The sequence below is a fragment of the Juglans regia genome, chromosome 4 (genome assembly GCF_001411555.2).
Source record: "Juglans regia cultivar Chandler chromosome 4, Walnut 2.0, whole genome shotgun sequence".
Taxonomy (NCBI): domain Eukaryota; kingdom Viridiplantae; phylum Streptophyta; class Magnoliopsida; order Fagales; family Juglandaceae; genus Juglans; species Juglans regia.
The window spans coordinates 16,962,775-16,977,596 of NC_049904.1; the positions used below are offsets into that span (position 1 = coordinate 16,962,775).

The 14,822-nt window shown below is 36.1% G+C and overlaps 1 protein-coding gene across 1 annotated transcript; it reads left to right on the forward strand.

The window, feature by feature from the left end:
• The first annotated feature begins 3,019 nt into the window (after positions 1–3,019).
• Positions 3,020–4,797, forward strand: LOC118348270 (lysine-specific demethylase JMJ18-like). The gene is made up of 2 exons (XM_035689571.1): positions 3,020–3,507; positions 4,166–4,797. The coding sequence occupies exons 1-2, from the start codon at positions 3,373–3,375 to the stop codon at positions 4,313–4,315; spliced, it is 285 nt and encodes a 94-aa protein (XP_035545464.1). The 5' UTR covers positions 3,020–3,372; the 3' UTR covers positions 4,316–4,797.
• The last annotated feature ends 10,025 nt before the right edge of the window (positions 4,798–14,822 follow it).

The window sequence follows — 14,822 nt, forward strand, 5'->3', positions numbered from 1 at the left end:
CTAAGACCATTCTAATACAAAGTGTTGGCTTACTCACTTAAATTACCAAGAACTAGGAATCACAAGCCACGGAAGTCCAAGAACTGACGAAAAGCAACTCAACTCACGGCAACAACAAACTGCAGAAATGAGAATAAAATCAAAATAAATTCGAAGAGGAAACTGCATGAGTACGCTACAGCAATGAGAAATTCCAGCAAAGGCTTCAATGCCTAACCGAAACACACCAACCCGAAATACTCACCACGCACAACACCCAGACTCACAAAACGCAACCCAACCTCACGGCCAAAACAGAAGCTGCAGGAAAAGAGATTAAATCAAACCAAAAACTAAGGAGCAGATTCAGCACAGTTTCAGTAGATGAAACTAAAACCTAAAGGGATGAGAAGGAAACACTTACCAGTCGAAAAAATGGAGGAATGAGAGGTACTGCTCGCTGACTTGCAGAGGAAGAATAGAAACGTAAAAACAATGGAGAGAAACAGAGATGCAGCAGACAGCAACTCACTGGAATAAGATGCAGCGCAAGAGAGAAACCGAAGCAATGAGGAAGTCTAGGGCATGGGATTCGGAACTTCAAACTAATGCCAACAACTGGAAATAAAGATGAAACCGAAAAGAAAAGAGAGACGTGCGCGAGAGAGGTGCGGGAGAAACTGAAACTGCAGAAGAGAAGGGAGAAAGAAACGGAAAACAGAGGAGATATTCATACCTCCCAAAACGACGCCGCTCGGTGGTCTCACTAGACACTAAAATGGCTGGGCCATTTTCACGCACTTATCCGGGCCACTGATGAAGAAACTGGGCCTTACATCCTCCTCCCCTTACAAGAATTTCGTCCTCGAAATTCACTACAAGCTATAAGAACTCTCTTCGAACAAGAGAGGATACTTGACTCGCATCTCTTCCTCGAATTCCCATGATGCTTCATTGGTAGCATGATTATTCCACAATACTTTAACCAAGGAAAATTTCGCTCTAATATTTTTTTACAAGTTTTGTTTCTGCATTCTGAAAGTAAATGTTTTGTTCGGCTTATCAAATGTTATAAATACTCATGTTTACATGCTAGTATATGCTCTCTGCTTGCTGAGTTGTTGATAACTCACCCCGTTAATCTTCATAATATTTCAGATGACATCGATGGCTCAGCTGAAGATTAATATTAGAGTCTATGGAGAAGATTAGCATTGATTTGTTGTTGGGTATCTCATTATATTAGTGTTGGTGTTGGAGGTTAATTATCTTTCTTAAGTTTGCTTCAATGGATTTAGACGGTTTATGGAGACTATGTTAATGTTTTATTATTTCTAGTTGTTATTTGAGACATGAAGAAGAGTTGATTTTATTTGGGTTGTTGGATTGAATATTGGATAAATGAGTTTATTTGATTTATTTAATTGAAGTATTTACGTTCGATTTGAGGTTTGGGAAAATTGATATATTCTTGAATTTAGAAGTACTCTAGCCTTGTTAGAGCTGATTATCAGGTTTTATGAGTTAACTCTCCGGACCCTCGGGGTCGGGGCGTTACACTATGAGTGAGTTGAACACACTGGTTGACGCATTGGAAGGAAGCGTGGATGCGATAAGAGTATGGGCATCAGATGCTAGAAAGGTTATATGTGTAGCTAAACCAGATATTAAAAGTGACACATTAGGAACCGAGTCTTATGATCAAAAGGAAAGTTCATCTTTTTGCCCGGAAACTGAAGAGAAATTAAACTTAAATGTGCCCTGCACTTCATATAGCAATCGTTTTTTGGAAGTTATCTGGTCAGAATCTCAGCATGGATCATTTAGTGTATGCACATCTCATATGAGTATAGATAGTCAAAATAAGATCATGAATGACAAAACTGTAGTCATGAACGGTGAAGGTAAGGTGGAGCAGGATTGCTGTATTGATTTGAACCTCAACATTATGTGTGATGACCATGAAAGTGGGCTGCTATGTACATCGGATAGCCATAATATCAAGGCTGTCACAAATGGGGAGACCTCCATGTCAAATTGTAAACAAAAAAATGTTGATAGTTCATTTTCAGCAAGAGAACCAGATAAAGTGCAACATGATAGCATATACAATCCATCAGTTTCACAAGTTCTTACAAGCAGAGATTATCCTTCATGTTCGAGAGGTATTAAGCATACTGGTTCAGTTGTTGGTAACAAGCTGTTTGGGGTTGATCTTTTATCTTTGCATCCACAATCTGAAGTGCCATCAGACAGATCTTTAGAAACAGGAATTGCGGATACTTTATTCAATGGTAGTCATCCAATACAACAGTTAGATCCTTGTGTTGAGCCTATAAATCTTGGGACTCTCATGTTTGGCAGGCTTTGGTGCAGTAAGCAGGCCATATTCCCAAAAGGTAAACAAATTTGCTGGATCCTGTAAAATACCTTCAATTTGTTCCTTTCCATTCTATGCTGTAATTTTACAGAGGATACCATCACTTTCTTCTCAATTTGGGTTACATTGTGCAGGATATAGGACCCGTGTAAAGTTTTTTAGCGTGCTCAATCCAACAAAAATTTGTAGTTACATATCAGAAGTCCTTGATGCTGGCTTTCTCGGGCCACTGTTTAAGGTGTAACTTTCTTTCTTTTCATTCTGTTTTTAGATTTTTTACGTCTGTTTTGGGTATTAATATGATGATAACCAACACGGTTATAGTCATCTGTTTGGGTCGATGCATATTTACTATTTTTTGAAAAGAAGTTCTCGTACCCGTTAATCTCCTCTATCAATACATGGCACCAGATTTGGGTTCATTCCCTCGTCTAGACTGATGTTCGAGGTAGCCTTGGACCTAGATTAAGTCTTGGTGGTTTTTCAAGCATGACTTCTCTTGATTGATGCGCTGCTGTTGTAGTCAGTTTGGCTTGTTTGTTTCAGCCCAAAAATTTCTCATTTAATCTTCTAGTTATAGTTAGATTTGATCAGCCTGAAAATTAAATGTGAACAAAAATCTGACAACTTGAATTTAAAATGACAACAGACAAGCCTCTACTATACACATGACCACAATTTTGCTTTGTTTTTTTCTTCATAATAAATTTGAACACATTTAAATTTGATAGAGACATGCTTTTCTGTATACATTTAGATGCTACATGCTGTGAGAACAATGGCTTGATTTTATAATCTAAGAAATTGCACTCACTGATGAACCACTAATGACATATTGGAACACATATTGAAGTAATGAATCACACCGTTACACAATAAATGTTTGTAACTTAAGTTTGTGTCTTTTTATTAATATGCATTTTACCTCTCACTTTTGATGGGAATTCCAGGTTACTTTAGAAGAATCTCCAAGTGAGACATTCACAAACTTCTCAGCAGAAAAGTGCTGGGAAATGGTGCTCCAGAGGATAAAAAACGAAATTATACAAAAGAGCAGCCTAGGGGAACGGGGACAGCCCTCTTTGCAGCCTTTGCAGAGTGTTAATGGGCTTGAAATGTTTGGGTTTCTCTCTCCACGGATTATTCAGGTAAAATATCTTCATGCAATCTTAAGTGCATTCATTTGTGCTTTTGTATAGAATCTCTAATACCTGACAACTGAATTGGTTTGAGAATAGAATTGTAACTCTTTTCCTTTTTTATTAGCAAAAGCTGATATATTTTGCATCTTTGTTGGAGTAGATTTTCTTATCCATCCTACAAGCTTGTGCTTGCGCTTTATTTATTAAATTACTTCTGTCAAGCATGAGTGCATCCCCCTACTGTCTGCAAAACAATGTATTTGTTCCAAAGAGGCCTGAAGTAAGTAATGAGTAATTAACAATAATGCTTTTATTGTATCTGCTTTTCCTTACAAAATAGAGTTTGTTGAAAGCCCAATGCTTTTTTCTCCCTCTTTTGTCGTTGTTACTTTCTTTTTGATACATGATAGTTGTTTTTCTTTTGGATTGTTTGAGAGCTACTCTTGCAAGCATGTACTCTTGCAGACATGAATGTCTTGCTTTCAGACAGGCACACGCACATTTGCAAATGTATGCACATTACTTTGTTTCTGTTCTATTTACTTGTCCACATGCTTGCGCTTGCAAACATAGATACTTGTTGATTTTCATTTTGCTGTTACATGCATCTGTTGCAGTTTAACTTTTGAATTCCGTGTTCTGGTTCTGACTGTATTGCTCTCAGGCTATTGAGGCTCTTGATCCCAATCATCGATGTGTGGAGTACTGGAATCACAGATGCATGGTACCTGTGACTTTGGATGCCAATAAGTACTCATGGACATTGAGTTCCTGTACAGAAGACAGGAAGGAAAAAAACTTAGCATCAACTTGACAAAGCAAGACCCGGATAATCCATCCAAAGGGCAAGGTCACCATGACTTAACTGATGAAGAGTTACAGCTAGCACTATGAGGAAACCCGAAAAAATTGACAAAAAATGTAGGATATTTATTCTGCAGTGGAGAGTGCCATTGACACCATTGATAGAGAAGATCCAGAAATCCTGTAGATAGAATAAGGATTAGAAATAGGTCCAACCATTCTTTTTCATTGAAGGTAACTTCTTATTCCCATTTAGTCAAATAGGCCAGATTCTTTCAAAGATCTATAACAGGCAAAGAGAAATCCTTGTGTGAGTTGTGCACAGATGTCAGATGTGCCCACCAATGATGAGCATGATGTAGAGTCTTAATTTGATGATTCAGAACTCATTAAAGGATCTCAATTAAGGCTGCTTCTACCTTGGAAAAGTTTACCAGTTTTGGTTTAATTGTCTTCCCCAGTCTTACACCTCTCACTGTATATGTTGATGCAGTTTTTGTTCAATTGTCTTCCTGCTTTCCTACTGCCCTTATTTCCTAGTGATTTGCATAGAGTAAACATTTGGAAAGACACCTTGGTTGGTTTTCCAATTATATCAAACTTTTCTCAAGGTTTGACCCGTCCGTAAGGCCTGTTTGGATACGTAAACATTCTCAATCCATCTCATCTTATAATTATAATTTTTTTAAATTTCCATACAAAATATAATAAACAATTCAATTTTTTTAAATTTAAAATAATAATAATATTAAAAAATAATATTTTAATAATATTTTATTTAATTCATTTAAAATCATCTCATCTCACTATCGAGACCTAAATTGATCTCCCTTTATCATTTGAAAATTTGACTTCTCTGACATGTTTATATGATTCGGTGCACGACTTCTTATAAGTTGAATGGCGGACATAAAAGCATCTAATCAAGCTTTGTTTGGGAGTGGTAACTTGCTATCAGCAATAAAGTGATTCAAAGGGCTGGAAGCCAAGATCTCTTTGACATGTTGGGTTTTCTGAGTACTTTTTGGGTTGGTTTGTTTTAAAAGGAGATGGATGCATAAGTGACAAGATAAAAGAGGCTTTCTATGACGATATAATGGGGTAGTTCTATTAAATTTCTAAATGATTGGATTGAAGAATCGGTTTGGAATTGAGTTAAAAAATTAAAAAGCATAATCTTCATTGACAAAAGCATTGTTTTGAAACCACATGCAACCAACATATAAAAATTAGCTTAGATAGATAATTGTTTGTGTAAAGGAGATCCGGTCATTGTGAGGTTACGCCACGTGGCAATGCCATGTCAGTGCGTACAAAACTCCTTGAGTTTGTTCTATGCCCTTACACATTTGTCTCCTAACAGCTTTGTCGATTCACACTAAGGTTAGACATGAGTAGTGGACTACGGGACACACATATCACACACCTCCATAGCATGGGAATTAGAGGTATAATCGGTCCGATTTGGTTTTGTTTTGAATAAAATTTAAGATCGAATCGGTATGTATCGATTTTATATTTTCGAAAACTGATTACGCACCGGTTATCCTCCTAAACTGGTACATCCGGTTTTTTTATTTTAATAGTATTATAAGTATTATGGTATAAAATGTAATTAATATACTAATGTATACTAATTAATTAAAATGAAACGTAATTAATATACTAATATATATTAGTATTACTAATATATTATGTATTTATTAAAATGAACATGTTGAGAATTTATAAGGCCATAAAATATTATTAATATATGTATTTTATATTTAAAGCATATGATCAAATAAATTTTCATTTTTAAGATTAAGATTTTATGTTATAAATTATAATAACATTGTCTTATATATAATTATAATTTATATTATTATACATAGTATATACATAAATTTTATATAATATTAAAAATATTCTATATAATATTAAAAAAATTAATTTAAAATATATAATATAGTGAACCGGTCTGATCCGGTCCTAAAAACTATAGAACCGGAACAAAATAACTCAATAGGATTGAAATTCATTTGGGAATTTTAAGAAACACAAATAGAAATATGTCCCATAATATACATTAAACAGATTCTTTTTCTTTTTTGATACAACTGATTATTTTTCTATACATAGTTATAAAAATAAATAGAGTACTATAGGTTGAACCGCCAACAAGGTCTAAAGATTTAAAAACTTGCACTTTACTTCAATTAAGTGCAAGCTAGCTTGTGCTTTATGAATGCCTAGGCTCGAGATGGCACTGTTTCACCAACACTAGAAATTTACATATCAAATCATGATATGGCACAATAGACTTTACTCCATGAGAAAGAATAGTAGTATCTTAGGAGGCGCGGGATAAGATCTAGCTATCGAGAATATGATACCAAAATAATTCTTTCTGATCATCTTGCATTAATGGCTATCCGTAGCATTTCATTTCATTTATCAGCGGCAACAGTACTACATCTCAATATGGCTTCCATGGTAGGTAAGAACCATTTAAATCCGACTCTGCCCATGATGCTACCCAATAAATCCCTCTACTTTCTCTTAAAAATGTACATTATTCTAAAGATAAGTTAAAAATTCAACAATACTTTTAGGGACGAAATCTAGTGGAACTGGTCGAAAGCATTTGAACGAGAATATTCTTTTGGGACGAAACCGTTTCGTCCCAAACAACCGTTCGAATGGAACATGTATTGTTCGAACGGACGGGTTCTGTTCGAAGTCAATCGAAATTTGATTTAAACGATGCGAATTTATTCGATCCTATTCGAATGGATGGAGTGTTCAAACAGTTTATGTCTATTCGAATAGATATATTTATGTTCGAACAAAAATAATCTAATCGAATGTGATTTATATACGTTCGAATTGAAAACGTATGTTCAAACAGGTGGTTCAATATTTTTGTTCGAACGGTTTCTGGTACATTCGAATGATGACAAATGTGTTCAAACAAACTTTTAATTGTTTGAATGTTCAAACATGCAGTCTGTTCGAACGGACAATTTATATATTCGAACAGAATTGACAGTTCTCAAGTCATTTGAACGATTCTGATTGCTAGTTTGAGCGGAAGCTAAACTGCGTTTGAAGGTTAATCAATTGCAAATTGTCGTTCGAACTAGGTATTTTACGTTCGAACTATACTCATGATACAATATATAACTACTAGTATACATATAGTATTATAACTACTAGTATTATAACTACAAATACTATAGTTATACTAAAATATATGTATAAATATTATACTATAAATATTATACCACTATATATAGTATACATTAAACATATATATATTTAATGGTAGTTAAGTATGTAATTATATAGTATACTTATATAGCCATTCGAACGGAGTAATGGCCCATTCGAATGGGCTGGGATCATGTTTAAAAATGAGAAGTTTCATGAATTCACGTGTTCGAACAGGATAGTACATAGTTCGAACGGCTAAATTCTCTGTTCAAACACCAAAATTTCTATTCGAACAAAATAAATTAACAGGCAATGCGTTTGAACTAGATAATACGCATTCGAACGTGGCTGTTTGATACAAAATACCCTGTTCGAATGTCGAACGATTTACATTCGCACAACGCAGTTTGAAGCCCATTCTCCATCGTATTCCAGTCACCGCCACCAACTCTGTTGTAACCAGGCCGCTTTCTGCTGTCTAAGAGGTATGGCCCTTCACTTGAATGTACTGCTTGTGTTTTTAGCTTATATGAACTTGGAAAGGGGGTCAGATTTCGAATCCAATCAGACCCTTTCTTCGTGTCTTCCGGCCGCCACACACGGCGTTTGGCCATAGAAATGGAGTGAAGTTTAGGCTTCACTCCATGTTAATTTGGACCGATTAAAACCAAGGTTGGATTTCATGGATAATCGCGTTTGAACGACTTCAAACCTGGTCGAACTCGAATTTGCCAAACAGCTATTTTAGCGTTCGAACGTTAAAAATTGAGCTGACGGTTCATTCAAATAGGTTTGGCTCTCTGTTCGAACGTAACATTTACTCTTCGTTCGAACGTAACATTTACTCTCCGTTCGAACGTAACATTTATGCTGCTCGAAGGTCATAGGTTTATATTGTTCGAACAACATATTTATTCGTTCGAACGGGTAGTAAATGTTTGAACAAGTTAAAATATAATTTGAATGGTTATAAACCGTTCACAAATACTGATCGATATTGTTTGAACGATATTATTTAGCGTTCGGATTAAATACTTGATCGTTCAAACATATTAGTTCCTATTCGAACGAAGTTGTTTCTATTCGAACATCACAGTATATAATATAATTAGAACTTTATTTTATTTATATTTGTTGTGGTTTTATGAACAGTGAACTAATGGCATACATGGGAAGAAATCATGGGAGAGAGGGCCAACCTAGCGATGAAGCTAGTGAGACAAGGAGGCCGATACTGGTAGTGTAACACCCGAGCCCAGCACCAAGCCCGTTTTCTAAAAAAGTTTGGATTTATACGTATGAAAAACCTATTTGAGATTAACGATTATTTTTTGGGATAGGTTATGGGTCTAAAATTTTATTTATGTGGGATGTGAATTCTTATTGGGCCTGATAATTAGGTTAAAATCATTTGATATTTAATAGATTAGGTAGGATCTTTTAATTTAGTTATAGGCCGAAACTTCTTTTGGAAAGGTTGTCTTATTGAGTCGAGACTCATTAGTATCGATAAAATGGTCGACCCATGAGAAAATTATGGACAAGCCAAAGAGATGGTCAAATTCCTCAAACTGCCCAACTCGGTCCATTTGTTAATTCCATACACAACATGTGGGCCCAAATACTTTGAAATGAACCCTACCCGATCCACCCCAAGGCCCACACCGATTATTCTAAACAAGGAGACCAACGTACAATTATTTTTTTTAAAACTCCCCACCATGCATGTCTCCCTCCCACTACTTTCATGGCAACAACTTTGTATGAATAGATATTATATATATATATATATATATATATATATATATATCGTAGAAGCATGTTCATTTGTTTTCCAAACTAGGGTTACCACACATAGTTTCCAGCAACTGAACCCTAGGAAAACCACCACCTACAATCACTGCTCTGCCACAGTGAATCCTGACCACCATGTTGCCAGCTAGAGACTCCACGGCACAACCTTGCATGCACGCACCAACAGCTTTTCAATCCACGTTCCAGGAGTAGATTAGCCACTTTTGTCACTTCCCCTGTGTCCAACCGCCAGCTCTTAGTAGCCTTGTCGAGAATCACCTTGCTCCTACATGACAAAAGTAACTGGGGCCACTAACTCAAATCTTTGCTTACACAACCATAGACCCACGCCACACCAACACTGCCTAATACCAACCCATAAGCTCCCACCCACAGTGTTTCCCCTGCACGCACAACAGTCATCACACACATAGCAGGTAGCAGAAATGGCGGCAGCACCACCATCATTTGTAATACCCCGTATTTTAGCGTATTTATTTATTTTATGTGGAAGATTTTTTTAAATTAATTTAAATATTATTGATCTTGTTTTAAGAATTTATCGAATTTTTTTTTTCTCGTTGGATTTATTTTATAATTTTTTTTAGTTGTGAAATTTATTTTGATGTGCTTTGGTGATATTATTTAATGTTTGTTTTTAAATTTGCGTTTTGCTTTAATGAATAATTTTATTGTTGGAATTTGATTGTTATTGTTTTATTTATTTTTTTTCTTCTTTTCTGTTTTTTTTTCTCCCACGCATGGCACTACACGGTGCACGTCTATCTCTTTTCTTTCTCTAGGGTTTTTCTTAGCACCCGTTTTATATTACACTTTCATCCAAACCTTCGAAACTGTCTTGTATTCTCGTTGCATCCAGCCTCCAGAGATCACCATCGTGCAGCCCCTCCTAGTTCGACGCCAACCTCCTTTTCCACGTACGTAAAACCGACGCCACCGTTAGCGTCCTTCACCTAGGCTCAACGCCTCTCCGTGCGCCATCGCGTCCGTCTCGGCCTCAGCCGCAGCAGCATGCCATTACCTTGAGAGCGTCCCGCTCATACAAGGAGGTCAGCAACCACGGGCAACCATTGCGCCACGTGAGACGCTGAGCAAGCGGATCGCACGACAAGAGACTTGCCCGCGCACGGCCAAAAGCCATCCTGCATCTTCACGGTTTTACCCAACCGTCTCCTGGAAAGCGCAGCCTCCCAAGGAAGTCAAGTCGCCGCTTGCTCCTCCTCAACGTTGCCTTACGCCGCCACTGTGACCCAGCCGTGAACCCGTAGCCTTCGATAGCCATCCCGCAGCCTCTATTTTTCACTTCCAAAACAGAGGATGTTTCTCCTCCTACCGTGAGCCATTGCAACCTTTAACCACCGTGAGCTTCTTCACGTTGCGGCTCCAGAAACCGCCGGTGAAGTTTTCCATCACCCCAGGTCCGCCTCTTGCCGCCCCGTCGCATGGTATCTCCCTCTCTATTTTCTGTCTCTCACGTTGGTTTACTCTCTCGTAAGCTCTCTCTCACCGTGCATCTCTCTCTCTCTTTCTCGTCCAGTGCATAGCCACCGAGTGCACCACCTCCCGTCGCACGCCGCGCCGTCGCACATCATCATCTCGATGAGTCCCTGCCGCCGTTGCATGTTTTTCGTTGTTTTCTGTTGTTTGTTTATCGTCTGTTTTACGTATAGGGTGCTTATATATATATATATATATATATGTGTGTGTGTGTGTGTGTGTGTGTGTATTTATAAGTAAAGTTTTAACTTGGGCACTTACTAGTTTTAACCTAATATATATTAGGAAAGTTCACGGTTTGAGTGTCGGCTGAGAAGTATTTTTGTGTTGAGTTTATATTTAAATAGAATTTTGTTTTAAGTTTCAATAAATATTGTATTGTTTTTTTAATAACATTGTTAGTTAAAGTAAGTAAATCTATTTTTCTTAAGAGGTGAATTTTTCATGAATTATTTTATGAAAAGTTTATTAACCAGTGTATTCTTTTTAGTTATAAAATATTGTTGGTATTTTAGATATTTTAAATATTAATTTTTTTGTTGAGTTCTATAATTATCATAATGCTTATTCGATAAATTTTCTTCTCCAGTATGAATTCGATTAAGTGGATATTGATGGTCTTAGAAACTGTTGGTATTTTAGGTATTATGAGAATTTTAGGTTTTGAGATTCTTAAAATAGGTTCTTTTAGCATTTTTAAGTTTTAATATCAAAATACGTGGTTGGTTGGAAATTTATGGAAGTTACGTGATTATTTTATAGGTGACGATTAATATTTGTTCAGTATTTTTGAGGAAAATTCTGAAAAGCTAAGAAGTCCAGGTAAGCGGGGTTCCTATGCTAGACTTTGCATTAAAATAAAATGAACTGGGGTCCTTTTTGAAAAATGTGCATGTTTTGTTATGAAAAGAAATCTGAAAACAACCTCATATAATTGTTCTGCATTACTCATGAGATTATGTTTAAGAAGAAAGTAGTTTCTGTCATGACTGGTGTAGACATGAGCTTATTTCTGACATTCTGTTTCTGAACTTTAAAAAAGAGAGCGAATATGAAATTTTGTGCATAAAGTATGTTTTGTGATCTGATTCTGTTTTGTTCTGTACTCTGTTATGATGTGGTATCTGAAAAAATTTTGGCATGACTTTCAGACTCTGATTCTGACTCTGATATGATGATTCTGATTCTGTTTTGCTCTGATATGTGGTCCTGTCACGGGATATAATAGTGACCTCTGGCCCTGTCACGGGAGATAATAGTGACCTCTGGCCCTGTCACGGGATATAATAGTGACCTCTGGCCCTGTCACGGGATATAATAGTGACCTCTGGCCTTGTCACGAGAGATAAGTTCTGCTTGGCTTTCCGCAGGATGCACAACCCTACCACTGGGGTTAAACATGGTCTCTGTTATGATATGATATGATAAGACGAAATTGTTTAGTCATGTTGTGCCAAAGGAGCCTTTGAATAAGAAAAGTTGGTTTCTGAATATGAAATATTTGAGAAGTCGGTCTGATTTTCTGATAATTTGTATTTTTTTGAGATTTGCATATTGATACTGAAATATTTTGTTTCTGCATTCTGAACTCTGTGAAAATGCTCATGTTTACACACTAGTATATGTCCTCTGCTTACTGAGATGTTGATAACTCACCCCTTATCTCCAATTATTTTTCAGATGATTTTTGAATAGTTCAGCTAAGGATTTGGATTTTGGAGCATCGGTGAGATGATTATTTAAGCATAGTTGATTACTCATAGAAGATTTCTGAGAAGTTGAGGATTTTATTAAGAGATTTTGTAGTTTTCTGATGACGTTATATTTTGGAGTCTATAAATATATTGATGAATTGAGTTTTAAGTTATAGGGAGTAACTCTTCGATCCCTGCGGAATCGGGGCATTACATCATTGGAATAGACCAACCATACACCAAGCCCCACTGCACACCACTGCCAGTGCACCACCCACTGTAAACCAAACCAAAAACCCATTGTTTCCCGCACCCAAAACAGAGCACCTACTCTTCACCGTGAGCCATTGCAAACCACCATTACCGAGAGCCGAACACGTCAGAAACCCCACAGACCATCGCTCGCCTCCTCCTTGTCTCACAGTGAGCTTTCTCTCCCTCACGCCGTGTTCTCTCTCTATCTCTCTCTCTCTCTCTCTCTCTCGTGCTCAGTCGCTCAGCTCGATGGCGTATTTGCCACACCACTCATATCCGCCTTGTCTCCCTTCTCTCTCGATAAGCTTCTATCGTGGAACCCCTACTACACACAAGAAGTCTACTTTGGTTTAAAAAATAAATAAATAGAAAGTAATTGTTGAGCCTTCATAAGGAGTAACATGTTTGAGATGATATTACATTTATACCCTTGTGTTATAAGCCAGAGGTGTTTGAAACTTATATTTCAGTTGGGTTTGATTTTATGATGGGCCTAAGCTTGATTGTAGGAAGCTATGGGGTTCTTTTAAGTGGGCTCTGGCTTATGTTAAATTAGCCCAAAAAGTTGTCTATTAGAAAATACTTAAGGTTTTAAATTATATTAGTTGGTATTAAATTTTAAAGAATTTAGAGTTTATATCTTAATCAGAGAAATTAAATGGATATTAACGAATTTGAGAAATGATGATATTTGAGGGTTACATGAATTTTAGATTTTAGGAAAAAATAGGTTATTTTAATATTTCAGGTTTAAGTATCGAAATACACGTTCAATTAAAAACTTATGAAATTTACGTGACTATTTTGTAGGTGATGATTAATATTTGCTCGGTACTGTTGTGAAAAAAATTTTGAACAGCTAAGAAGTCCAGGTAAGAGGGGTTCCTATGCTAGACGTTGCATAAAAGAAATAAACTGAGGTCGATTTTGGAAAAATATGCATGTTTTGTTATGAAAAGAAATTTGAAACCATTTCAGTTATTTGTTCTAAATTACTTATGAAACTTTGTATAAGAAAAAAGTATTTTCTGTCATGATTGGTGTAGATACGAGCTAGTTTTTTGTATTTTGTTTCTGAATTGTGCAAAAAAAACGAATATGAAAATTTGTGCATAATTATATAATGTTGATCTGATTCTGTTATGTTTTGAATATGTTTGACACTCTGATATGAAATGATATGATCTCTTAAAACCTCTAGCATGACATTCTGTTTCTGTTTTGTTCTTACCTTTCCACGGGTGTAAAATTGTGGCCTCTGTTCGGGTTGGTACCAACTTTTCTATTTCCGGTGCACCCACTTTGGAAGTCAAAGTGGTTTTCTACATGGTCTTTTCTGTGTGCACACTCGAGGCTCGAGAGTAATAAGGAAAAGATTTCACATTCTATTTCTACTCATTTGGCCGACAGAATTTGCGTAACCCTACCACGGGGGTTAAACATAGAATTATGTTCTGATGTGATGTCTCAGTTTATGCTATACCAAAAGAATTTTGAATATGAATATTTTTGAACTTTTGCTATGATATTTTTGATAACATGTTCTGATTCTACATTCTGAAAATAAAAATATTTTATTCTGCATTTTGAACTCTGTAAATGCTCATATTTACATACTAATATATGTTCTTTACTTACTGAGTTGTTAATAACTCACCACTTATCTCCATAATATTTTTCAGATAATTTTGATACCTCAGCTAGAAGTCAAGAGTAGGAAGTGTTAGTAAGATTTGATGGTCGTAGAAGAATAAGTGTCAAAGTATACAAGTATTTATTAGAGAGTTTTATTTAATAGAAAAATTATTTTATATTATTTTGGTATTTTGAGTCATGAATATTTTCGAGCCATTGTGGAGATTATAATTTATTTCATTGAGGTATTTATTTGGTGTCTCTAGTTTTGGTGGAGGAACATGTGTTTTTTATTTTGAATAAATGAATTTATATTTTCTAGGAAATTTGGAGTATATAAGTATGTTATGGGAGACGGTTTTAGGTTACAAAAGCTAACTCTCCGGACATCCAGGACTGGGGCATTACAGGTAGAGCGGGAGATCA